General features: G+C 36.4%; 3 protein-coding genes across 4 annotated transcripts; 2 read left to right on the forward strand and 1 right to left on the reverse strand.

Moving 5' to 3' along the window:
- The first annotated feature begins 580 nt into the window (after positions 1 to 580).
- On the forward strand, positions 581 to 5,204 carry tmem141 (transmembrane protein 141). 2 transcript variants are annotated; one of them, XM_067437931.1, is made up of 5 exons: positions 581 to 747; positions 1,578 to 1,644; positions 2,051 to 2,134; positions 2,299 to 2,406; positions 4,667 to 5,204. In XM_067437931.1, the coding sequence occupies exons 1-5, from the start codon at positions 583 to 585 to the stop codon at positions 4,735 to 4,737; spliced, it is 495 nt and encodes a 164-aa protein (XP_067294032.1). In that variant the 5' UTR covers positions 581 to 582; the 3' UTR covers positions 4,738 to 5,204. The 2 variants fall into 2 exon arrangements, with proteins under 2 accessions (XP_067294032.1, XP_067294031.1); XM_067437930.1 differs by lacking the exon at positions 4,667 to 5,204 and adding an exon at positions 2,676 to 4,656.
- A 600-nt stretch (positions 5,205 to 5,804) lies between these two features.
- Positions 5,805 to 14,722, forward strand: slc25a35 (solute carrier family 25 member 35). Its single transcript, XM_067437929.1, has 5 exons — positions 5,805 to 6,781; positions 7,116 to 7,181; positions 7,458 to 7,610; positions 12,654 to 12,788; positions 12,964 to 14,722. The coding sequence occupies exons 1-5, from the start codon at positions 6,410 to 6,412 to the stop codon at positions 13,132 to 13,134; spliced, it is 897 nt and encodes a 298-aa protein (XP_067294030.1). The 5' UTR covers positions 5,805 to 6,409; the 3' UTR covers positions 13,135 to 14,722.
- A 144-nt stretch (positions 14,723 to 14,866) lies between these two features.
- On the reverse strand, positions 14,867 to 23,128 carry rangrf (RAN guanine nucleotide release factor). The gene is made up of 6 exons (XM_067437933.1): positions 23,018 to 23,128; positions 22,689 to 22,767; positions 21,362 to 21,478; positions 18,094 to 18,256; positions 15,566 to 15,660; positions 14,867 to 15,420 (listed from the first exon to the last, which is right to left on the reverse strand). The coding sequence occupies exons 2-6, from the start codon at positions 22,751 to 22,753 to the stop codon at positions 15,309 to 15,311; spliced, it is 552 nt and encodes a 183-aa protein (XP_067294034.1). The 5' UTR covers positions 22,754 to 22,767; positions 23,018 to 23,128; the 3' UTR covers positions 14,867 to 15,308.
- Positions 23,129 to 27,712: the final 4,584 nt, after the last annotated feature.

Below are 27,712 nucleotides of genomic sequence, written 5' to 3' on the forward strand. Positions count from 1 at the left end.
ACTTTGGAAATTCATAAAATGGCCAATTGCACCCAAAGTAAAAGAAATGCAGTTTAAAATTCTTAACAATTACTAGGCCTATCCATCTGCATAGACACTGAGGGGTAGATTTGGTTTTGAAGTTGACCCTTGCGATTTTTGTCATGAAAACCCAGAACGAACAGAGCATTTATTCTTCCTTTGCTCAGTTGAAGTTCTGGGAAGATGTACACAACTGGTTAAATAATAAAATTAGCGAAATTGAGTAATTTACAATAGAAGATATTCTTATTTATAATTCTAAACTAACGAGGGATCTTTGACTTCTGATTAGCCTTATCATCATTATGGGTAAATACCACATTCACAAAAGTAAATGGAAAAAACAATTGCCAAATGTAAACTGTTGCCTTGTCTGTTTTATTTTTATTTGTTTTGTTGTGTTTCTTATGATGTTGTCTCCACGAGAGTTTGTAATAAACAAACAAAAAACACAAAAACAAAACAAAAAACATGTTTAGTCAAATGCATTAACGTCTCCAGTCCATACGAGGTCACTGTGAGAGAATCTGTATTTTGTTACTCCTTTCACTGTCGCTGCACATGCGGAAATTACACAACAACAAAGTCAAGTTGAAGAAACATTCCATGGTCAAACCTTTACTGTCTATGGGTCAAGACAATTTGGAGTTTACAGTCCATAATTGTAGCGGGATGGTTAACCTTGGCCTCACTAAAGTTGATGATGCGGTTGTAGCAAAGCACCCGGTGCGTATGTTTCATATTGTAACGCTATTGTTGAGTTTAATGGAATAACCATATAGTCTGTGTAGCCTATATTATCATTAACTGATTAATGTATTTGAGTAAAATTTTATTTAAATAATTAAAATCTACCTCTAGACAGTTGTCTAGTCTTCTGCAAAAAATAGAAATAAATCGTTTGCTTTTTGAATGCATATGCCTGAAATTTAAAAGAATTTGAACAATATACAAAAAAAATCTTATCAAAGTCTAATCTATCTAATCTTATATATATATCTTAATTATTAGATACTTCAGCAGTGAAGTGATTACTTTGAAGTAGGCATTTATTTTAGAGGCAGTGGGTTAATATGACTTATTGTTCAGCAATTACCCCAAACACTGTTGAAATTGACTTCTTGAATTTAATATTATAGTTGTGTCCTTATTAGTGAAAATATATAATTTGTATTATAAGTGCATCTGTATGTTATGTTAAAAGATGTTTTTTTTTTCAAGTAGTCTGTGAGTTATGAAGGAAAATGTAAAAAATGTTACAGTTGCCCCTGAACTCCCCCTTCTCAAATAGGTATATTTAACAGTAAAAAAAATATTTTTCTCAAATCTCTAAATTGTAAATAAACAGCTGGTTACCATTTTGTTGAATTAAGTGTAAAATCTTTCTACTACTGCATGCTTTTGGATTATGGGGGAAACCCATGCAGACACAGGGAGAACATGCAAACATACAGAGAGGCCTCTTGGCTCAGTCTGAATGTAAATAAAATTTTGATTTAGTTGAAAATTTTGTGTCCATGTAAACTGTAACTATTTTTTCCCCCCACTATCCTCAGGGTTTGCAGCAGTACGCCGCCTGTCAGTCTTATGCCTTTATGAAAGGCACAGCAAGCTTCATACTGGGTTAGTGTCATGTTTACTTTAAGAAGTGTTTATTTCTGATATGTCTGAACAGTTTGTGTTTGTGAAAGTAAATGACAAACAAGATGCTATTCTTTTCCATATCTCTTTCGTTTGCACAGTGATTAGATCAAATTAAGAGTTTATCTTTCTTCACATCAGTTTCATTGAGTATAAGATTTTTCTACTTAGAAAACACACCCTTGTAAGCTTACATGTCCTCTAGATATTCAGAACCATCTTAACAGTGTATCATGTTATACTTTTTTCAGCAGAAACATTTGAGACAAAGTTACTGGTATAAAACATTTCTGAGTGTGACAACCCCATCATGTCCTGAATTATTATTAACAAACTTTGTTTTTTTAATCCTTTGGCTTTGGGTGAAAACTTTACTATCCTCAAACAGGCACAGCGGGTTTATTTTTTGCACAGCGAGCACTTCAGAAAATAATCCCATATCCCCTTCAGTGGAATCTTCTAGTATCTATTGGTAAGTCTGATGCATGTTTGAGGATCATGCTAGAGAAGACCCTTAACTGAAATACACATATTTTTTCAAAACCATATAGGCTTAATTCAAAATGTTATAAAGAAAATGATTTGTGTAATCTATTTGATTGATTGTAAGCTATTTTTTCCCTTTGGTCTTCCCAGTTTCCTCGTCAGTATTCAGTTATTCAGTTACTCGCTGGGAAACTATGAAGTGCTCAGACTTGTGGTTATATCTTGAGACAGGAAATGTTCCTGACAGAAACTCTCCTAGTAAGTATTTAGTGGTTTGTCTCCGTAATTTCTCTAATTTTATACCAACGCAAGTAACAATAGCTATTTGGCTATAGCTATCTTGGGTCTCAAACTAGAGGATTTCAGTTTTAATTTTGATATATACAAAACATTAAATACAGAAGCAAAATAACATGTTACTCTTAATTGATGAGAAAAAAGGAAGACTACATTGTGGCTATATACACTGATCAGGCATAACATTATGACCTAATATTGTGTTAATCCACCTTTTGCTGCCAAAACAGCCCTGACCTGTCGAGGCATGGACTCCACTAGACCCCTGGAGGTGTGCTGTGGTATCTGGCACCAAGATGTTAGCAGCATATCCTTTAAGTCCTGTAAGGTGCATGGTGGCGCCTCCATGGATTGGATTGGATTTGTTTGTTCAGCACATCCCACAGATGCTTGATTGGATTGAGATCTGGGGAATTTGGAGGCCAAGTCGACGCCTCAAACCATTCCTGAACCATTTTTGCTTTGTGGCAGTGTGAACATTATCCTGCTGAAAGAGGCCACAGCCACCAGGGAATACCTTTCCATAAAAGGGTGTACATGGTCTGGAAAAATGCCTTGGTAGGTGGTAGGTGTCAAAGCAACATCCACATGAATGGCAGGACCCAAGGATTCCCAGCAGAACGTTGCCCAAAGTATCACTCTGCCATCTTCCCATACTGCATTCTGGTGCCATGGGTTCCCCAGGTAAGCCACGCACTCGGCCCTTCTTATGATGGAAACGAAAATCTGATTCATCAGACCAGTGCTGCGTTCCACTCCACTTTAAGACATGCACTTGCAAACTTCCCTAAGCACTTGCCGCCATTTTGAAGTGCGTTCCACTTCATGAAGTGGACAAGGGAAGTTTATATGGACAGACCCTTGCTCCTTTGATTTTGACCGAGTGAGTGAGTCTACTTCATATGTACACTTCAGGCAGCTTCATATACCACATTGCAACGCGATTGTGACGTCACCACATATCGCGTTTAATTTACCCCACCACAAACAACTCTGATATTTTTAAAAACATTTAAAACAACCCAAACACATCCATATACATATAAAACGCTGCATTAAACAATTTTGTAAAGGAAAAAATAAAAAAATAAATCAACTTCATAGTTGATTCCAAGTGATCAAGGGCTTAGGGCGTTCCAGTTCAGTCCATTGCAAAGTTTCTGCAAGTAGTGGGCACTCATGCAACGTAAGCAATGACACACATCCAAAGTGAACGAGACGGAGGGAAGTTTGCGAGTGAAGGGCATATTAAAAACGAACTGGAACGAAGCATAGGTCACCTTATTTCGTTGCTCCGTGGGCCAGTTCTGATACTCACATGCCCACTGTTGGCGTTTTCGGCTGTGGACAGGCATGCGGCTATGCAGTTCCATTTGCAACAAACTGCGATGCACTGTGTATTCTGGCACCTTTCTATCAGAACCAACATTAACTTCTTCAGTCTGTTAGATCAGACCACACTCACCAGCCTTCACTCCCCCACATGCATCAATGAGCCTTGGCCGCCCATGACCCTGTCGCCGGTTCACCACTGTTCCTTCCTTGGACCACTTTTGATAGATACTGACCACTGCAGACTGGGAACACCCCACAAGAGCTGCTTTTGGAGATGCTCTGACCCAGTCGTCTAGCCATCACAATTTGGCCAATCTCACTCAAATCCTTACAGTTCACCTTTTTAAACACATCAACTTTGAAGAAAAAATGTTCACTTGCTGCCTAATATATCCCACCCACTAACAGGTGCCGTGATGAAGAGATGATGTGTTATTCACTTCACTTGTCAGTGGTCTTAATGTTATGCCTGATTGGTGTATGTAAGCTATATAAAAAGTAAACTGAATTGCAGATAAATAATTCTACATCAATTATTTTTATAATATTTTTGTGTTTATCTGGGTTGCTTGGTTATTTTCTAGTTGTACTGGATTATTTTCTTTTCTGATGAGTTGATGATTTGTATTTATCAAAAGAAGTTGTAGATAACTTTTTGTGAAAGCAGTATTTCATGTCTAATGTATTTCATTTAGTACAATGCTACGGTATTATGCAGTACAATGCATAAAAGTTTCAGATACAGTGGAAAAAAGGTTCTTTAGATTATTAAATTGTTCTTCACGATAAGAAAATAATGGTTCTTAAAAATAAAGTTCTTTTTAGGGTATATTTTGGACTTCATGATGGAGGAATCTGATCATTGTTTCTTTATTATTCACCCTAGAGGAAGAACCACAAACTCCTGCAACACCTGCAGACCCCAAAGTCACAAGCTATGGGGATGTGATGGAATGAGCCTTCAAAGAATTTTATGTGTGTGTGTGTGTTTCAAGTAATAATTGATATTTAAAATGATTTTGCTTTCTTTCTCATCAGATTTACACAATCAAATGTTTTATGAAAGGAGTGTATATAGTCATCTAGCATGATGAACCTGAAATAAAATATTTCACTCTTAATAAAAATCTGGATTACTTGTCAGAGTCCACCAGACAAGGATCTGTTATCTTGGAACAGTTACAAATCAGTCCTTTGAGATACAAAAGACAGAGGCACATATTTGTTCCTTTACGTAAGGAAACAATTGTGTATCTCAAGTCGATCGCATTACAGGGGGTTTGTGCCATTTTAAGTACAGAGGATCTTTTATTCTGAGCGTAAACTGGCGAATATGTTGAAAAGGTCTCAGAAAGATGAGAAGGCTAGAGGAACAAGGAGAGAGCTTGAATTTAAGTCCCAGGAATATGGATAATTATCAATGTTGCTTTGTCCCACTTTACCTGTTATTTTGTACATTTTTTGTTTAAAGTTGGTAACAATTGCAGAAAGATGTTACTGAAAGTTATGCTCTACTTTTTATGTAAAAATGTCTTTTGCAGTTTATTCGTTCTTAGAATAATTTATTCTCTTTATATCAACTTTCATATTTATTAAACATTAATAATGAACATTACACATTATTTCAATGTTTCCGTGTAATTACACAAATAAGTACGGAGTGATAATTAACATGTAGTATTATGGGGTTAGATTTTGCTTAAGGTTTAGTTGCTTGTGATTAAACAATTTGCTGTTATACAGTATATGTAACGAGAACATTAAGTGTTCCTGAATATTCTTTACAGCGGGGTTGCAATGGATGTAAGACCATAGTAAGGTAAAGACACAGTTGAGGTGCCCATCAAATGCATGCCCGTGCCTGCGTCCCAATGTGTAGCTATCAATCCTATGACAGATATGGTGGATAGTTTGCATATTGGCCCTGTCCCAAATGGCACCCTAAACCCTCACGGCCTTCCTCTGAGTCCGCACTTTCACGACGTAATGCCGCTTTGACGGCCGGGTAGAAGCTCTATGGGTAGAAGTCCTATACGTAGCTCGCAAACTTGCGGGCTTCGCTGAAGTGCGCATCGAGGGCGCTATAGCAGCCGCAAAGGGGGCACTCACGAGCACCCTTCTTTAAGCTTAAATGACGAATGGGACACTTTACGGTCTTATGGACTTAACGGACACGTGCACGCAATGGCCATTGTAAGTCCACAAGACCGAAAGTGCACATTAATAAGTGTGCCATTTGGGACGGTCTTTGAGACGCAGGGGGGTGTCACTTGATGTAATTTACAACCGTCCAATCACTGGACATGTAACAAAGGATGGGGCAATGTTTTGATTGGTTAAAAATACTGAGTTGGGAAGATAGACGCCCGGCGCGGCGCGCCCTGGCAAATGCAATCTGACATCAGCAAAATGTCTACGCGCATCGCATGACTGGGAGGAGGATTATACAAGATACTCCTCTGCTTCTTAAAAATGGCACTATAAAATTGTTTGTCAGTTATCCTAACTAGTACTTTATTAATATGTTCTTTTATTTACAGGCTGCTAAAAAAAGTAAAACTGTTTCTAGTTGAAAGTCAAACTAAACAGCCTGTCCATCACCTGTTTCCGAGCATTCCGCGATTGAAACATGGATTTCGTTCTCGGTGGCGTCGCTGCGTGTGGCGCTTGCTTTTTTACAAACCCGCTGGAGGTTGTCAAAACTCGAATGCAATTGCAAGGAGAGCTTAAAAGTCGAGGAACCTACCAGGTGTATTATAGAAATGTATTTCACGCCTTTTACACGATAGGCAAAATAGACGGACTGGCTGGTCTTCAGAAAGGTTTGGTCCCCGGATTGGTTTATCAGTTTTTTATGAATGGGGTCCGGCTGGGGTCCTACGCCGTCATCGAGTCCTTGGGCTACATCCACACGGACGGAAGGGTCAGCGCAGCAAAGAGCACTGTGTCCGGGGCCATTGCCGGTGTAGTGGGCGCTGTAATGGGCAGCCCTGTTTACCTGGTGAGTAACGATAGCTGTCTGCGTTTCTGTCTAGTAAAAGACTGATTAAACAGCGACTGAAACGGATAGTTTCGAGCCTATATTCTGATCAAGCTAGCTGGACAATGATTATTTAATATATTGATTAAAATATGATTATTATAACACGCAATAATTATAATACATATGTTATGCTAAATAATTAAAACAATGCACAACAATCATGAGCAATGTCTTCCATTCTTCTGGTTTACACTGAAAGTTAATGGTACTGCAAAATAGACAAAACGCACCATACATGGGCCTTTAGTTTACCAGCAGGTTACCTACTGTACTCTCTTTGTATTTCCTTCAGGTGAAGACACATCTCCAGAGTCAATCCACATCCTCAATTGCAGTTGGACACCAGTATAAGCACAAGGTAAATTAATAAAGTGATCTTACACACACACACACACACACACACACACACACACACACACACACACACACACACACACACACACACACACACACACACACACACACACACAATAAATGTGAGAACTTTGTAATTTTAGATCCCACTGCATTTGTGGTATTCAAAGGCAGTTTTGTTTGGGTCAGTGGTAACAGGGACCAGCTTGCATCTAAATCTGCAAATATTTCCTGTTGTTTTATATCTTTCTTTTGTATATTTTGCTTTTCTCTCTGACAGGGAATGATGCATGCATTATTGGCCATCCACAAACAACATGGAATTCTGGGTTTGTGGAGGGGGGCAAGCGCAGCAGTCCCAAGGGTCAGTGTGGGGTCAGCTGCTCAGCTTTCCACTTTCTCTGCCTCTAAAGAGCTGATCACTGACCTACAGGTAAGCATATTTCACTTCAGCTGGGAGTTAACAGTGAGAATAAAAGAGAGGTGTTTGACGTTTGTATTTACGGTATTTAGGTTGCTCCTTTAAGGCAGGTTGCATTAACTGTTAAAACAAGTCTTACAAGTTAGTTGTCAAGATTGTTCATAACTTTTAATAAGTTACATAAAAACATAGATTGATGTTCTAATTTGAGAACGAAAAGTAAGACTGATGATTGCTCTTGACTAGTTGGTCATACTAGTTTAAGACACAGTCTTAACATTAATGGCTATGTTTATGCAACTGACACTGACTGTGTAAAGTAGCTTTAGCTAACCAACTCAGTCATAATGTGTCTTTGAAGGACAATACAGTGGCCAAAGTTTAAAACTGCTTTTTTTTCAGGACAGTCAACTTTTAATTCAATTAATTTGTAACATTTCTCAACATCCTCAACATAGAGATTTCCATTTACAAAAGTTGACAAAACAATCCTTCCATGGAGCCTCTTTTCACAGAAAATGGACCAAGACTATTTATGTCTTGTTTGACATAAGCATATACATATTTTGCTGCCCCCACCCCCACCCCCACCCCCACCCCATGGCTAAAAATATTGTAGGAAACAATAGTCTTGCCAACACTGTGTTGTACAGCACCTATTAGCACACCCTTGGCAATGGCATACTCTCTTTACATCAACATTGTATGTTTTGCCACCATTGGTATAAACAGCTAAAATTTGATGACTAACTTGACCTGGTATATCTTTCTGTTTCAAAAGGAAATGTGTCAACAAAGGAAAGACAGTTGTGTCTGGAAAAGACAAGCAAACACTGTGTGGGCATTAGGCTATGCTGTGGATACAGTTTATGACTATTGTGAAAGTTATTTGAGCAGTTACTTGATTTAACTACTACTCCTGTTGTCCAGAATTTTGAACACAAGGGTGTTTTCTGTTTCAGTTTGGAGTCATTTATAAACCATTGGAAATTAAACATGAAACTGGTTATTCCAGCCTATAGTTAAAGGTGGGTAAGTGCTTTCTGGTAACCGTTGTTTATAATTCAAATCACCAAAACAAACACGCCCCTACCCCCAAAAGGGTCTGGCCCTATTTTGATAGCTCCGCCCCAAACAAACATAACCCAGGCAACGACTATGGCAGAATCTGTTACTAATCCAGGTTGAATATTCACTGAAAACGTCCCCCCTTACATCACCACAACTCAATAGTACACGAGCGAGACAGTCCAGCTAACAACATATTACAATTACACTGTCACCTTTGGCTTGCTCAGTTGGGGACACTAAAATTATGATCCATATTATTCAACTAAATATACAAATAATCTGCCAACATTGTCGCTCTGATACATTAAAATAAGCTGATAACACTGTTTTCTCCAGAACCAGAACGACTGTACAGCCAAATCAAATTTTGTGGCAATATTGTCCTGTTTAGCACTGTAAAGCTGCTTTGAAACAATCGTCATTGTAAAAGCACTATATAAATAAAGGTAATTGAATTATGAGCAGATTAGAGTTATAGCGATCACAAAAACACAAACTATTCTCATGACAACTTGATACACAAGCACAACAGTCCAGCTAACGACATATTACAATTATGGTTATAAAGATCATGAAAAGAGGAACCAAACATATATTAGGAGTATAGTATTTTACCTTGTCGGACACATTTTGTGAGCTGACGCTTAATAGACAAACAAGCGAACAAGACACAAGCATATTCCAGCAAAAGCCAGCATATATTAGTTCTCGACTAATGTCCATCATGTGTGTCGTGTGTTTTGAATAATGATGTGCACTGAGCAAGCACACTCTTCTCACCATCATTAGTAGACACACCCCTTACCTGCTGATTGGCTACAAGTTTGTTATTGGACTCGGCCCGAGTCCATTTTGTAAAACGGTTTTGAAATAACACTTACCCCACCTTTAATGGTAATGTTATTCTTCCAAAAAGTCATTAGAAATGTATTTATTTAGTTGTAACCAGCCTTGTGCAAAATTCAGATTTTCAGAATTGGCCTCCATTCAATTAATGAAATGGAATTGGAATTGAATTGACTCCGCCCCACAGGAAGTTGAATTTGAATGACAGGAAGTAGAATTAAATTCATGACAATTCAAAGAAATTCCAGCGTCACACACCAGAAAGAATATGTTGAATCTCACAAACATTCAGTGTTAGGAAGGTTACTTTGGAAATGTAATCGATTACGGTTATATGTTATCCATTACAAATGTGGTTTGGATTACATTATAAATGCAAAGCAATTTCCTTTTAATATGATTAGTAACTAATTGAATTACACATTTTACCTCAGTAATACAACAATTACATTAATTTTGTAATTTAATAACAATTTCATTGCAGCCATCTACACTGTAAAAAAATTACACAGTATCTACTTAAAAAAAAAAATATGGTAACAATATTACATAATATTTTAGTAGTTTTTATGATGAATTAAATCTTATTAGTGGAATGTGCTTTTTTAATTTAAGTTGATTTTGAGATTTATTTATATATACACACACACAAACACTCACCTAAATGATTATTAGGAACACCTGTTCAATTTCTCATTAATGCAATTATCTAATCAACCAATCACATGGCAGTAGCTTCAATGCATTTAGGGGTGTGGTCCTGGTCAAGACAATCTCCTGAACTCCAAACTGAATGTCAGAATGGGAAAGAAAGGTGATTTAAGCAATTTTGAGCATGGCATGGTTGTTGGTGCCAGACGGGCTGGTCAATATATTTTTACAATCTGCTCAGTTACTGGTATTTTCACGCACAACCATTTCTAGGGTTTACAAAGAATGGTGTGAAAAGGGAAAAACATCCAGTATGCGGCAGTCCCGTGGGCGAAAATGCCTTGTTGATGCTAGAGGTCAGAGGATAACGGGCCGACTGATTCAAGCTGATAGAAGAGTAACTTTGACTGAAATAACCACTCATTACAACAGAGGTATGTAGCAAAGCATTTGTGAAACCACAACACGAACAACTTTGAGGCAGATGGGCTACAACAGCAGAAGACCCCACCGGGTACCACTCATCTCCACTAGGAAAGCGAGGCTACAACTTGCACGAGCTCACCAAAATTGGACAGTTGAAGACTGAAAAAATGTTGCCTGGTCTGATGAGTCTTGATTTCTGTTGAGACATTCAGATGGTAGTCAGAATTTGGCATAAACCGAATGAGAACATGAATCCATAATGCCTTGTTACCACTGTGCTGTGGTGTAATGGTGTGGGGGATGTTTTCTTGGCACACTTTTGGGCATTGTTTAAATGCCACGGTCTACCTGAGCATTGTTTCTGACCATGTCCCTCTCCCTTTATGACCACCATACCCATCCTCTGATGGCTACTTCCAGCAGGATAATGCACCATGTCACAAAGCTCGAATCATTTCAAATTGGTTACTTGAACATGCCAATGAGTTCACTGTACTAAAATGGCCCTCACAGTCACCTGATCTCAGCCCAATAGAGCATCTTTGGGATGTGGTGGAACGTGCCCTGAATGTGCATCCCACAAATCTCCGTCATCTGCAAGATGCTATCCTATCAATATGGGCCAAAATTTCTAAATGCTATCAGCACCTTGTTGAATCAATGCCACATAGAATTAAGGCAGTTCTGAAGTTGGGGGTCAAACACAGTATTAGTATGGTGTTTAGTATGTATTTTATATATATATATATATATATATATATATATTAGAGTAAATGGAAATTACCTATTTATATTTGACTTTCAGTTATGTTATTCAATTAATAGTCTGTTTGATGCTTGCACAAGTAGAAACAAACTTGTTATTGCACCAGCATTAGGTATTGTTCAAGTTTATTGCAAGTTAGTGTAAGTTATTGCTCATTGAACAAAGCAACATTCTTCCTATTAATAATAATAATAATAATAATAATAATAATAATGCAGTTATTCACATCACAAACTAACCATAAGCTCTACTGCACAATGGCAACGTTTAAAACTTCAACATAACAGAAATTTGTTAGAATGTCATACATAAATGAACACATTAAACAACATTTAATTTCAATATTGAAATCTATTTCCAGCCATATGCAAAGCATGCTGGGAACTAAGTGTAATGGTGTCTCTAAATAAAATTGCACAATTGAGCTAATTCTCTTCAAATAAACAAGTAACATTATTTCCCTTAATTTTATCAGCTTAATCGGTTCTTCAATTCAAGCCTCAAAATTGCTTACATTTCCTTAAAATAATTAGGAAAGTGTCTCTCTTTTTTATTTCTATACAACACTGAACCACATTTTTTTAAAGAAAATATACACACTATTTTTAATTAACACCTTAATTTTTTTGTTGAGGAAATGACCCATGATTCAATTTTTACAGCATCACTCCTCAACCCTGCATACAATTTGTTCTAAAATACAGATTATGATCAATTGAAATAAATTAACCCCCCAATGTTGTTTAATTAGTTTTGTTCCAATGTTATTTTCATCAACAGTAATCAAATAACACCAAGCTGTTGTAAATCCAGTTATCATTAATTCCAATGCAAAACTCACCGCAACACTGATGCATTTAATTCTCAATCACTCCTCAATGTTTTATCATTGACTCTGCAGTGTTCTGGTCTGTAGATCTTTCCTGCAACACTAAAGATTCTCTCAACAGGTGCAGAGGAAGCTGCTATGGCAAGATGGACATGTGTATGAATTTCTTTGAATTTAAATTCTGCTTCCTTTAATTAAAATTCTACATCCTGTTTCTGACATCAATTCAAATTAAAATCAAATTCAAGAACTGAATTGGAATTTAGGAGTCATTCTCAATTAAATTCTGAATTGTGCACAAGCCTGGTTGTAACAGGTGTACAGTGCCGCCGCTCCCACATCACAGTACTGCTGTAGGGCACCAAGTGCTGAGGGGGGCACCACGAGAATCCCCCCCCCCTCCCCCTTCAATTTAATATTCCTATTAAAACTGTTTAAGAAACACTTTTTCTTTCTGTATTTGTAGGTGTTCTCTGAGGGCAGCTGGTTAACAGCTCTGAGTGCTGGTATGATCAGCAGTGTAGTAGTTGTATTAGCTATGACTCCATTTGATGTGGTCAGCACTAGACTCTACAACCAGCCTGTGGATCATCTTGGCAAGGTGATCTCTTAGCAACTGTCAAAAAAATACAGAAATTTCTTTGCAAACTTTTACTGTAATTATTAGCATATTTTGTCATTGGTGGCATTACACACTTGCATATTCAGTTTCACCTACAAATTGCTACAACCAGTAAAACAAGAACTTTCTCACGCTCTGCACTTTCCTCATGCAGGGTGTATTGTACAGAGGTTTCGCGGACTGTTTCTCTAAGACACTGAAGAAGGAAGGAATGACTGGTTTGTATAAAGGACTTGGAGCTTCCTACTTCCGCCTTGGACCTCATACCATCCTTTCTCTGCTTTTCTGGAATGAGCTGCGCACTTTGTACCATAGCTACAGCTAGCGTTTTGCTATTGCTTGCATCAGCAAAATATCTGATTAGCTGATTGAAAACACAATCAAGCACTAAGGTATGAAAGGCCCTCGCTTTAGTTTGAATATAGTCACATAACACAGCAGAGTGACTATACTCTCTCAATGCAGCATGGCCTCAAGTGCCTTATTGCTTTTATAAAGCAGTTACTACATATTAAAACATTATTTTATTAAACATCAATCTTCAACTGGCAACCTTCATCTAGAAGTACTTCCTTATTTAACAGAATGTTGCTATGAAATCATGTGCAAAGGGAGCTGCGCAGTGACTGGGATTAACAATAAAACTCATTGGAAAGGATGGACAATGTAGTTAATTCGTTATTTTCTAATACATCACACTCCAGCAAGGTTTTGCAAAAGGTTCAATGGAAGCATAATATATCTACACTCACTGGTTGAATCAAAGTTACTGTAAGTTTTGTGTGCATTTTCATTATGCCAATTAATGATTTCCTGAATCCTGATTGGGTGACTGTTGACTGAATGATTAATCCTTTTTAAAAGAACTAAACAGATATATAATAACCCTTTTCTAAAGATTAAATATGATCCACTGGATCAGAATCAGTTGAACTATTTTGTTTTATTGTAAAGTATGAATCACACAATGTAGTGATGTTTAGTTCTGAGTTCACACAGAGATTGTGAGTAGAATGACTAACAGAATAGTATTTTCATTTTGTGACTTTGCCTTGACAACTGTATCTTGTTGCTAATTATTAATCAACTGAAATGACAAAGACTTACTTTTGAGTAGTAGAAGTTAGAATGAAGTTGCATTCAAACTGAATGGTTAAAACATAACATTAGGAATATATTTTTTCTCCCACCTGTTTGATGCCTTTAAACGTCCTAGAATATTAGGACATTAAGACACTATTCAATGGGATACAGGATAATGGTAACCATTTGCCTTAAGTGTGCTCTACTGAAAGTGTATGAACTCATGTTTAATGCTTTAGAGAAACTAATATAATGAATTATCTGTGTTAAATTATTTAAAAGTTTAAATATATTAGGTGCATATTTCTGTAACATAGGTCTGTAACATGACAGTATATCATTTGAAAATAAATTATTTTTTAAAAGAATGAGTCGTATTTATTACTATAAACATGACATTAACACTGCAGCATGTCCTTGTTTTAAGTACAAATACACCACTGGTCATCTAATCCTCAAAACATGTCTACACACTTAATTCACACTCAAATGTCTGAATGTCATTGTATTAATCAAATCATCTAGTGAAATCAGCATGGGAATAATGATAACCTCTTTTTTTTTTTTACTGTTAATAATTTTACATGGATTTATGAAGATAGTTACCCATATGTTTACAGGTGTAGTTAATCACATTAACTATAGACATAGAACCAAACTTTTTGTGAAATGTTTTGATTGTACTGTGTTGTAGTTGTGTTGCATTGTATTTAAAATAAAATGTTTTAACATTTATAACATTGTGATAACATTGTCTGATGTTATCTAATGCACTGATATTCAAACATTAAGTGTGACTTAAGTGACCAAATACTTGAAGTAAAAAAAAAAAAAATCCCTGTCTTAAAGAACGATAGGAAATCTTTCAGAATGATAGGAAAGTTGATGAATGGGTGAAAGTGTTTTACATTTCAGTTTCAACACAGAAAAGTTAGTAATAGAGATGTTTGAATCAGCATACAAAAAGACATTGATGACTGTAAACATTTATTACATCAAGAAAACGCCAAAGAAATGCTGCGGAATGAATCAGCATAAATGATTTTTTCATTCATGCTGATAAATGCATTTCATTTATGCTGATCATTCTCATAAATGAGAATTTGCATTGAGTCAAATAAACGCTGGTTTTCAACTTGAGAAGGAAACACAATGTTTTTCTTCTTAAGAATTGTATTTTTTTTTCTTTTGAATAATTGAAGATTCTGTATTTTTTTGCATATTCATATACGAACATAACTATACATATACTTGCACTACAAGGGACAATATTTCATAGAGACAGCTTTTTAGGTGTTGTAAAGTTTGAATTTTAACCCGTTCAGCCATTGTAAATGCATAATTTTAAAAGTTTCTGGAAAAAAGTCTCTTGTAATGGAAGTTTGAATCTCGTGTTTAATAATATGCAGGAAGAATCTACCCGAACACTCCAGGGTCAAGTAGACAGAAGGACTTCAGAACAGCCTGGAAGTCCTGTAGTGTCCAGGGTATAGCTGCCACATTCCCAATGGCACTGCTGCTGAGGGGACTGAAAAGAAGATTTTTAATCAAATTCATGTGTATAAATGCCTAATAATTGTTTAATTTAAGATGTCTAGGTAATCCTCCAGTGTACCTTAAATTTTAGTGAAAATTTAAGAGTGGTGCAACTTCAGTCCGTATGTTTAACTTACTTGATACAAACAGGATCATTGAATGTCACCAAGATGTCAGTTGTGTACTGCGGCAAGCGGAACAAGCACAGGTGAATGTTCACTGTGTTCTTTGCCTGTGAAAAAATTCAAGCACATAAAAGGCATAAATCTAACCATAAAAAGAAGTGATTGCCAGTATATTGTCAGCAGTTATACAGTTGCTCAACAGGTTTTTCCGCCCACAGAAATCATGTGAATAATTACTTATAGATGAGGAAATTCATGAGGTCAAAGCAAAAGTGAACTGTGACAGGATCTTAAGAAAGAACAACTAGGAAGTTAAATACTGTACCAATACATTCTAATGTCACTGCATGTTGGTGTTAGGCATGCTGAAGATTTAACGCATTTGATGCATCTTAAAAGTTGTGTTTATGTATGGCCTTAATTTGTATGGCTTTTTCCTTTTTTATTTGGCAGTTGTTTTTACACATTGCTAAAATTAGAACCTAGACTGGCTAAACCCAGCCTGATCTGCCAGCGATTTGATTTCGCCAGTCTGGAAAACCATACATTCATTTCTACTGCTTCTGTTACAATTTTGCGGGAACCCATCACAGACTTGCTTATCCAACTGGCAAGCCTTTGGTGGGTTGAGTTGGACAGATAGAGAAATGATGGGTCGTTGCCCGTTGATCATGCCTCTTGTGTTCTGATGTGTGAAGATCAATTGCGTACAGAGTTATTCAAATTATGCTCGTTGATCTTGTGCAGTAGACAATACAGAGCAGATTCCCCAGACCAATTTCCATTTTTAAATTGTGCTTGGTCTGGTGATAGCAAGACAAATTAGATCCCTGAGTGCCAATTTACATACTATGAGGAAATGTCCAACTCGTATTAAAAATTAAAAGTAGTGTGTGTCAAATCGTATGTTGAAATGAGTATTTCAAAGATAAGACAACAGATCTGGTAGACCTGGTCTACTTTTTCCGGTTTAGAATCCAAAGTGCAGATCTGTGCACACTCTAAAGGCTAATAATGCCCACAATCCATTGCGTGTTGGAAGAGGATTCAACTACAAACACAAATAAAAAGTCTTACACTACAAACATGGCAAAGAGCTTTTGAGTGAATAACAGACTATAAATATAGAAAGATGTTCACTCTTATTACTTACGAAGGAAACTGCAACACACGATATCATGCCTTCAAAGTAAAAGAGCCAATCACTGATTGCGTAAAGTCATTGCGTCACTGCATCTGCTATTATAGGCTCCGGTTCCCATAGAAAACCGAGACTCGCACTTAAAGGGTTAGTTCACCAAAAAAGGCTTCCATTGACATTCAGTACATTTCCACTGACCCACTCACAAGACCCATAAAAGGCACTAAAGGCGTCGTTACAAAGTCCATCTCACAACAGTGGCTGTACAATAATTTTACAATGCGACGAAAATAGTTTTTGTGCGCACAAAAATCAAAATAACGACTTTATTCACCAAGTTATTGACGTGAACTCGACGCATGCACGAGAATATAACGCAGATCCGCCGTTCGATTCATGACCCAGAAAAGGAGGAGCGTGAGTTCCAGGTGAGTTCACGTCCGAGGACCTACGCGGAAGACACGAACTTGGGGGATTATTTAGATTTTTTTTTTGCGCTGATACGCTGATTCATAACCGTTGAAACTGTTTTGAAATCGGCCCACCATTATGTGTCGTTATTTCGTTTTTTTGCACACAAACACTATTCTCGTTGCTTCAAAAAATTATTGTACAATCACTGTAGAGAGATGGGCTTTGTAACGACGTCTTTAGTGCCTTTTATGGGTCTTGAGAGAGGAAATGACTTTGGTGTCAATGAAGGCCGGTCTGAGCCATCGGATTTCAACAAAAATATCTTTAATTTTCATTTTTGGGTGAACTAACCCTTTAAGATTGCATAAGTGCATTGGCTGGTCTAGCTTGAAAAATCAGAGTTCCTTTCATAAAAGTCCTTTCATAAAAGCCCACAACTGGCAGATCAACATGCTCCTACATTTCTCTCAAATCCAATTAAATTGATTGTGGAAGATTTAAAATTTGACAAGGTGATTGACAGGGCAGTTTAAATGGGGACAGGATGAATTTGTCTAGCTATCACCAGACCAAGCTCAATTTAAGATTGAACATTTGTCTGCTATGTATTTTCTACTGCACAAGAGGTGTTAAATGAGCATTATTCAAATGACTCTGTATGCAATCGGATAGTCCTTCAACCAATCAGACCACAAGAGGCATGATCTATGGGCAACGATGCATTGCTTCTCTATCCATCATCATGTTAAACCCACCAATAGCATGCCAGGTGGATAAGCAAGTGTGTGATTGGTTCCTGCAAAAGTGTACTTTTTCTTCACAAAACAGAACACATTTTTAGTGCATAGTATATGTAGACGCATTAGGACACAACACTTGTTTTTGGCAAGGTAATTATGATTATTTAGTGTTGTCTAGAACACAATAACTTTTTACTACAAATGAAAGTTAGTAATACGAATATTAAAAAGGATTACTGATGTACCTCCTCATTGAATTTAGAGACCAGCTGAGCTCCAGACAGCAGCCAGGCAGAGCTGCATTCCTGCATTGACAGCTCTGATTGGGAGAGCTGCTCCAGCCCCCTGACTTCCCAGAAGCCATTCTCTACCGCCTTATTACTGGCAGCCACATCCTCAAAGTGATACCTGTCACAATACATACCAGAGAAATATATTTAACAATTTATGTTTACACACAGAAAACATTACTAACAAGTTTTTCAGACAGGCATTCTGGCAATGACCTTATGACAACACTGGACAATCTTTTTTTTTTTTTTTGTAATGTGCATTATATACATAAACAGCGAAAAAACAGCGAAACGACGAACAAGGTCCTCTCAGTGGCTGCCAGCAATCAGCAACAGTCCCAATTGTAGCTCTGACTGTTAGACTAGTCACAAACATAACAAGAATTGCAAACAGTTGTACGGGGCCAAGCCCCAGAAGGGGCTTTCGCCGAACGCAGAGCGACCTTTAAAAGGCCGCTCCCCACGGGACTCGAACCCATAACCTCGGGGTGCGGCGTCCATCGCTCATCTCGTTGCGCCACCGGCCGGGCTTGTGTTCAAACACCTGCTGAAGTTCCATAGTTCTAATGAGAGTCGACTCAAAATGAAGATTTTTTCAAATAAATGCACAGCATTTAATGTTTAAAAAGTTCTGTTTAGATCAATCTCAGAATGACTCAATGTATGGAACAGAAGCACATTTTGCAAATAACCAATTGGCATGCTAAGCTAACTAGCATAAAAACACAAACACAGGAAGTGTCAACTTCAGTGACAAATATCTCGGGAACGGTAGCGAATATCAAAAATCCGTTCAGTCATTTCTGTGCGGCTCAGTCCGAAGATCATCTGAGCCAAATTTGGACAAAATTGGACAAAATTTGTAGGAGGAGTAGTAAAAAAACAGTTTTTCACTTGTTTCAATATTGCGGACAATAACCTTTTTGGAAAATGACAAATGATATATCGTCGTAATCTGCATAAGCCAGGGAACAAGATGACATAAATTACACCAAATTTGGACAAAGTTTTCAAAAGTTATAAACGTTTTAGCAAAAATTCCTATATCTCGGGAACACTAGGTGGCGCTATTCTGAATCTTCTCAGGTACGTTCGGGACATGCTGACGGTCACGCATACCAAATTTTGTGCAGATATGTCAAATATTTCAAAAGATATAGCAATTTATGACAAAATTCAAAATGGCCGTCACGTGGTTCATTTGATCCTAACATATCCGGTATCCACAGATTCGGCATGACGCGGGGAATCCATAGACACCAAAATTATGATTTTCTGACAAAGCGCTCAGAAGTTATGGGCAAAAATAGCCTTTTTTCATATCTCAGGACCCCTAGGTGGCGCTGTTCCCAACTTTGGCATGGACCCTCAGATCATGGGTCTGATGAAGCGTATCAATTTTCGTTTCGATTGGTCAAAGTTTGGCCGAGATACAGCCTCAGAACCAATTTTAGTTCCACCTTGTTAACTTTGAGACATCATAGCTTTTTTTTTCCAGTAGTCCAAAAAATTCTGTTCAGTCATTTCTATGCGGCTCAGTCCAAAGATTCTCTCTGCCAAGTTTCGACAAAATTGGACAAAATTTGAAGGAGGAGTAGCAAAAAAACAGAATACTGTACTTTTCAAAATGGCTTTTACTGTAAGGGGCGGAGCCTTAAAGTAAGATATTGAAAATGATGAGGGTGAAGAGAGGAATCAGATGTACTAAGTTTCATTTCTCTATTCCAAAGGGTTCAAGAGTTATAACAGTTTAAATGTTGAATTTTTGGACTGATGGTGGCGCTATGGAGTTGGTCTTAGAGACTCCAAATTTGGTACATTCATTATTGATGAACATATCTACAAGTGTGCCAAATTTCATCATTTTCCTATATACGGTTCATAGGGCTGCCATTGACTCCCATTCGGGAAAAATAATAATAATAATAAAGTAAACCAACAATTTCAAGAGGGGCTACAGCCCCTTTGGGGCTTGGCCCCTAATAAAATAAAATCTAATAGTACAGTAACATGATTTGTGGGTGGAGAAGCGGCAAACAGACAACGCCAGCATCCTGGCCCCCACATTGCCTAGCAACTTTATCAAACTTTTTTATCACATTTCAGTCTACACAGCACCACCCCATAAAAACGTACCAAGCAGTTACTTACACTGTAGAAATGTGGCAGCATGGTATTTTCAATTAATGATACTATTATTGGCTATAATTCGGTATTACGTTTTTTTTTCACTCTCTGCACTTTTGTTACTCAAATATCATTTATATATTTATATATATATATATATATATATATATATATATATATATATATATATATATATATATATATATATATATATATATATATATATATATATATATATATAATAGAAATTGTTGTACCATATTTCTTCTGTTTTTGGTAAATAACTTTGAGCCAAACTTTCGCTTTTCGCCTTTTGCTTCAGTTTTCATTAACTTTAATGCTGCTTCTCCTATCCTAGACTGAGTGGAATGTAACAATGGGCAATATAAGTAACGTTATAGGTTTTTATTTATTTATAGTATCATGTGTTTAAGAGGTTTTTATTATTAATATGCATACCATTTCATTATTATTATTATTAATATTATTGTAATAATATCAACTAAAAAAGGAGAATTTAAGAGCTTTTTAGCCTGGGTCCCATGAATTAAGGATGGAACTATGACACTTTCTTATGTGATGTCAGTTTTAATTTATATTAAATTAAATTAAATTAAATATGATATAAAGTATAATACAATATAAAATGTTTCTGTCATTTATTAATTAATTAATTTATTTATTCCAATTTTAAGGCCTTAACCCCGGGCAAAACATTTATAGGCGAATGTGTAGGTCGGATTAGATAAATTTTAGCCCCTGTCCAGTCCTGATGATTCTCCTGTTCTAGGACCAGAAAGAATACATTCTTATGATAAAAATAAGTAAATTCCTTATGGCATTCATATGCACAAAGGTTGTTGCTGTTTTTGGAAACCTGTTTGCTTTAACCTCGTATCTGGCATTAGAGCTTTTATACTTTTAATTTGCTTTTAATGTGTTGTAGGCTGGAATATTTAGTTAACATACTCATTGTATCTCTGTGTTAAAGGTTTGATGAAACAACAACAACATTAAAAATGATTACTGGTGTGTTAGTTGTATGTTACTAGTAGGTTACTATGTGCTTTAAATCTAGGTCTGTACATGTTACCTGGCTGCTTCAGCACCCTGCACTTGGCTTTGGTACTCAAGGAGTTCAATGATGATACTCTGATCTGTCTGAGAGTGAGCGAACACTTCTTGATTATCCGGGATCTGCCTCAGTTCACTGCAGGATAGTAGGGGAGAGAATAATGGGTTTTTACCGATTACTTAAATTCACAGCATGCAAACCCACAGGTAGTTGTAAAAAAAAAAGGTGGCAACCACAATGTGATAATAAAACTGACTTTTATTAATATGAATAATCACAAACAAACATTTTTCCTACCAAAGTTAATTTATAGTTAATTTATCTACTCATGGGCTGTTTGCAACTGATGTATTACATTTTTTCTTGACTGCTGCTACCAAACAAACCATGAAACAATTTACAATTTTCTCAGAACTGCACACCAAATTTGTACAAACCTCAGTCTGTCACATCAAACTTAAATGTTTTAGTCAAAAACATATTCTCTTTTGTAAGAATCAAACTTTGGCCTCAGATTACACAAAACATAACAAATATACACAGAGTGACTACTTTCCTGTCTTAACTCTAATGAGACAGTATACTGCATAATAAATATACTGTAGCAAAACTATCTTATCGAAATCCTTAGGAATAATTTTGTAGTTCAGTTTCTATTACAGTATACAACAAAGTGTGCAGATACAGTAAAATACAAAAGAGCTTTAGGGGAAATTAATTTCCATTACACAACAGTAAAGTGATCTTACAACTGAAGAAAAGAAAAGTGCTCCTATTTATATTATTATTTGATTCTAATTGGTCCGTTTTGCAAAATGTATACTTTTTGAGAGTTTACAATGTGATGCTAGAGTTCATTTTATTATGTGTTTGTGTTTAATGAATGAGAAGAGAACATGGTTAAACCAGTGTAAAATGAGGGCTTTTTGTGAAGAGTTTTGCAGAAATCATTTAAAATAGGAGGTTAAATTTGTTAAATGGTTTGAGAAATTTTCTAATCATCACTTTATATTATTTTGTGCTGAATCTTAAGCAATCGCGATTTTTTTAATCAAATTAATGTTCTGTGTGACGTATTAGAATTTTTGATTTTAAATACAGAAATGCATTGCCATTTTACATATTGCATTGTCACTTTGTATATTACATTTGAAACTGAATATTGCTAGCTTCCATACATTGACTTTAGAAATACAGTTACCGGTAGTTACATTGATTTCTACGTCCTTGAAACATTGTTTTAACTATCGTTTTAGTCTGTATATTTTCTTTACTTTGTACAGCACTTTGGATAGCTTTACTATGTTTAAATGTGCTATATACATACGACTTACTTAATAATTACCTAATATCCTGGGCATTGAGAGGAATAACAGCTGATAAAGCACCGCCAAACAGAGTCCGAGTCATAGCTGTGCTCGCCACTGCAATGGTAAAGGTATTTTTGTGCAACATATCAAAGAAAAGTATACTGTAGTATTATCATAGTACTGTAGTATCATACTTTTATTTGTCAATTTTATTGCGTCTCAACACAATGTCAACATTTTAATTAAACACATCGTATTTTCATCATAAAGGTAGCTAGGCATAATGATATCAACTTAAACTTAGGCCATATCAATACTTCCACATAAATGTATGCAACAGACTCACGACTAACCAGCATCTAACCAGCCGCGACGACTTCCCTCCATCAGCTGGCACCGGATGTGATGTGAATTGAGATCCTTTCAAAGCCTGCCCTCTAGTGGTGTTTTAAATTTCAAATGACGTTGTCCGCCCCATGGGAGAGGGAGTAAAATCTTTGCGTGGCAGGGGGAGCTGCCACAAAAACCTGCCAGGACTAAAGGCAGCTGTCACAGAACCCGTCACTGCTGGAGGCAGCTCCTCTAAAACCTGCCACTGCCGGAGGCAGCTGCCCGGCCGATATATGCGTGTGATCGAAAGGACAACGCTGTTCTTTCTTCACAATATGCATTTCTAGCGTTTTTACACAAACTACAGTACGCGAGAGCCTCTACGGTATGCACAATAGGTCAATATTCACCACGAATGTCCCATGGTCCGCCCTACGTGTCCGCCTAGCGATATTTTTCCCCCCAGGATGGTAGATGGCAGCCAGCATAGCCTACTAAGAAATATGTCCGTGTCTTCAGATTTATATTTATGTTTCACAATTTCATGTTTTGTGATGAGGAAATATGTATTAATAATGACCATGATAATGACATATTACAAGGAGAGGGTGAAACATGAGGACATTTGGCCATATGTCCCCACTTTTTAAAATGCTTATAAATCATACAGGATGATTTTTTTTTTTTTAGAAAGTAAAAATGCAGAATGTTTCCTGTGATGGTAGGTTTAGGGGCACGGGCAGTGTAAAAATCCTACGCCCTAAGAATGTCCCCATATGTCACAAAAACAAACTTTGTGTTTGTGTGTATGTGTGTGTGTAGGCTATGTTGGATTGACTTCGTTTACTTCTGTTGTAAAGACGATCAAAACAGATGACAGCCTTCCATGCCATGAACGTGAGATGTACAATCGGAGGAGAGCCTCTAGCCAATCATAGACGAAAAAGGCGGTTCCCCTACCATTCTGCAAGATTTATTGTCTTGCAAATATATGTTTCATATACGTATATAACTGAAGCTGTGCTTATATAGCTAGGTATATACATGTGAGCATATCTCATAATCTATTTATTTTGTGCCTGTTTTGTATATTATTTTTTTATTTGTTTTATTTGTGTGTGTGTGTGTGTGTGTGTGTGTGTGTGTGTGTGTGTGTGTGTGTGTGTATTTGAAAATAAATTCAGTTTATTTTTAAACAATTGCTTGTCTAGAACCATGTATAACAGCTTTTGATCAGGCGTATAAAACAGCTACTAAGCGGACACGATTTCACATGCGGACAGGATTTGTCGGATTTGTCATGACAACGGAACCAATTAATTGTCTGAAAATCATGCTCGCCGTTTTGAATGGCAATCCATTCCACTTCCGAGTGCGTTCCACTTCGTGAAGTGGACGAGGGACGATTATATTAACAGACCCTTGCTCGCTCCCTCAATTTTAAAAGATGGAGCGAGTCCACTTCATAATGTAGCCTACACTTCAGGCAACTTCACATACCACAATGCAACACGATTGTGACGTCAACACATAATACAAGAGTAGGCGACAAGAACAAGAGTAGGCGTTTCTAAATGTATGGGTGTCATGATGGGTGTTTATAAATCACGCAATGAAAATGATGACCCCACAGTTACCCTGCCCACAGTGACGTGGGCAAATCAGGTAACAACAGTTAAAAACAGTCCCTCTTGTATGGCCACGCCCACTGAGGTGGTAACGCCTATTCTATTACTAACCTGCAGAGAACTAGGGTGCGTCTCAATCAGCTCCCTAGTTAAGGAGTCAGGGAACTGATTAGGTTGATCAGTGCCCTGACAACTGAACTGGGATCTGATTGAGACGCGCCCAAGGGCATAATTAAAAACGAACCGGAACGCAGCACAAATCTTCAGTAAGAGATGAAGCTTTAGCCATGGCACTTCAAGATCAGCAGGTGTCGCCATCCTCCTAAATAATTTCAAAGGTCATATTGAGTCCCATATTGCAGATGAAGTTGGTCACTGGTTGATTCTCATCATGAACATAGATGGTCTGAAATTCATCTTAGCCAACATTTATGAATATAACATCAGTAGACAAAACCGAAAACTGGTTTAAAGTTAGACAATCTTAAATGAACACACTCGACTGTCATTGGTGGTGACCTAAACCTTGTTCATGACGTATTATAGTTTATAGAATTTCTTGATAAATATCCTTGCAGTCTGTAAGTCATCCAAACACCATATTCACAAACTTCTGCAAAAAAAACAAAATTTGGTTGATACTTTGGGACACTTAAATCCAGAAATATTTAAATACTCCTGGTTTAGTTCAAGCCACAATTATAAATCAAGAATTGATTACTGATTCTCATTCAGTAAAATGCTTAAAAAGGATAGTGAAAAAAAGAAGTAGACATACTTCTAATCAACTTTTAATCAGTTAAATTTGTACTGCATCAAACCAAACCCAGCTAAAGATGATAGACAGACAATATTAAGCATCCAACCTAAACTATTAAATTTACAGTCGTAAGGCCCATTTATTAGATCCAGATCTAAGTGGATAGAGGAGGGGGAAAATTATTAATCATAACAGCTTATTTCTTATTTCTCATATTTCTGGTGTCTTGAAAAAAGAAGACAGGAAAAAAATTGCTTATGATCCCTGATGGTTGATAATAATGCATTAGACAAAAAGTATTTTACTTTGGGTGTTTTTGTCGACCTCAAAAAAGCCTTCGATACTATAGATCATAAATTGTTAATGAATAAATTAGAGCAGTATGGTTTTAGAGGCCACGCAGTTACCTTGACAATATAGATACCAGTATGTACAGTTTAATTTTCATCAATCAGAAATGCGAAAAGTAACTTGTGGGGTGTCCCAGGGTTCTTTGATTGGTCCTAAGTTGTTTATTTTATATATTAATGCCATTTGTAAGGTATCTGATTGGTTAAAATGTGTATTATTTGCAGATGAAACTACACTGTATCTGGTGATAATATTCACCAACTAATTACTGATGTGACCAGAGAACTATCCAGAATCAAGCAATGGTTTGATCGAAATAAACTATCCTTTAATTCAAGTAAAACTAAATATATTATATTCAGTTATCGACAAATTAAAACCAGCATGAGCTTAAAGATTGATGAAGTGGTACTAGAAAGGGTGAATGAAAACAAATTTCTTGGAATAATATTAGATCATAAATTATCCTGGAAACCACACATTGCTCATGTTCAATCAAAATTGTCTAAAACAATAGCTATATTACATAAAACAGCCATAAGGATAGTCAATCATTCACTGCATAAACCGACAAACTCAATATTCTGCAAATTTAAAGCAATAACATTTCCTGATATAGTCAGTCTGAATACGGGTGTCTTCATGTTTAAAGTCAATAGGAAAATATTCCCTGAAAACATACTATGTTTGTTTGAAAACAGGGAACAGAAGTATAACTTAAGAGGAGAGAGTATGTTTAAAAAACAAATGGTCAGAACAAACATTAAAATGAACACCATTTCAGTAAAAGGGGTCAACTTGTGGAATGATCTCACCGATGATCTCAAGAGGAGCAACTCCATTTTTTTTAAAACAGTTAAAAATCCAGATTTTTGACAAATATATGAATGCTTAAAATGTTTATAATAAGTTTGTGTATAATTTTTGAGCATTAATTGAAACAAAACAAGCAACAAACAAACATTTGTAATTATGTGTGTGTGTGTGTGTGTGTGTGTGTGTGTGTGTGTGTGTGTGTGTATGTTTGTATGTAAATATGTATGTATATGAGTATATATTCAGCACATGAATATGACTATGTTTATATGTATGCATATGTTTATACATGTATAATGTTTATGTTTAAATTTTGATGGGAAGTTGTTGTTTTGTAAATAGGATAGGCATAATAAACCATGGCTTCAGCCTACACCTTTTCGGTTATTCTCCTAGTTTGTAATGAATTTGCTGTACATATATTTCGTTTGATGTTTAGTAACCGAATAAACTTTCATTCATTCAATAATGAAGTCACAGATGAAAAAGTAATCTCTTCAGAAATCTGTAAATTTTATAGCCAGCTATAACTCTACATTTTCTAGCATCGACTGTCAGAAGTTTTTTCAGGATATAGCTAAACATATTCCAAAAATAGAGGATGGCCTCAAACAAAAATATGATAATCAAATAACAATTACAGAACTAGACGTATTAATTGGTCTTCTCTAACAAAGCCCCCGGATCTGATGGTCTCACAGGTGACTTTTACAGACATTTAGACCTGCTGCTACAAGTCTTTACTGAGATATTCGAAACATGTGCTTTTTTGTAAGTTATGTAAGTTATTCAACTAAATATCCAAATAAAATTAATTTATAGGTCTTAATTAATTGTATAAACTATAATACTGATCTGCCAACATTGTTGCTATATGATAAATTGAAATGATGAGCTGATAACATCACTGTTTTCTCCAGAATGACTGTACAGCCAAATCAAATCGTCATTGTAAAAGCGCTATATAAATAAAGTTGACTTGGTCATATAATTAAAATATCATCAAAAAGTTTATTTATTTCACTAATTCCATTCAAAAAGTGAAACTTGTATATTATATTCATTTATTACACACAGACTTTCTTTTTCTCTTTCTTTTTCTTTTAATTTTGATGATTATAACTGACAACTAAGGAAAATCCCAAATTCAGTATCCAATACTGCAAACAAGACA

The sequence above is a fragment of the Pseudorasbora parva genome, chromosome 3 (genome assembly GCF_024679245.1).
Source record: "Pseudorasbora parva isolate DD20220531a chromosome 3, ASM2467924v1, whole genome shotgun sequence".
In the NCBI taxonomy this organism is placed as follows: Eukaryota; Metazoa; Chordata; class Actinopteri; order Cypriniformes; family Gobionidae; genus Pseudorasbora; species Pseudorasbora parva.

Bases quoted from the DNA above. Each gene is read 5' to 3' on its own strand.
- slc25a35 (XM_067437929.1), top strand. From the start codon at position 6,410: ATGGATTTCGTTCTCGGTGGCGTCGCTGCGTGTGGCGCTTGCTTTTTT. The intron at 7,611-12,653 runs GTAAGCATATTT...CTGTATTTGTAG, and splicing joins AGCTGATCACTGACCTACAG to GTGTTCTCTGAGGGCAGCTG. The intron at 12,789-12,963 runs GTGATCTCTTAG...TTCCTCATGCAG, and splicing joins CTGTGGATCATCTTGGCAAG to GGTGTATTGTACAGAGGTTT.
- tmem141 (XM_067437930.1), top strand. From the start codon at position 583: ATGCGGAAATTACACAACAACAAAGTCAAGTTGAAGAAACATTCCATG. The intron at 2,135-2,298 runs GTAAGTCTGATG...TGGTCTTCCCAG, and splicing joins GAATCTTCTAGTATCTATTG to TTTCCTCGTCAGTATTCAGT. The intron at 2,407-2,675 runs GTAAGTATTTAG...CTGCCAAAACAG, and splicing joins TCCTGACAGAAACTCTCCTA to CCCTGACCTGTCGAGGCATG.
- rangrf (XM_067437933.1), bottom strand. From the start codon at position 22,753: ATGACTCGGACTCTGTTTGGCGGTGCTTTATCAGCTGTTATTCCTCTC. The intron at 18,257-21,361 runs GTAACATGTACA...GTATTGTGACAG, and splicing joins CAGGGTGCTGAAGCAGCCAG to GTATCACTTTGAGGATGTGG. The intron at 15,421-15,565 runs GTAAGTTAAACA...TCTTCTTTTCAG, and splicing joins AATGATCCTGTTTGTATCAA to TCCCCTCAGCAGCAGTGCCA.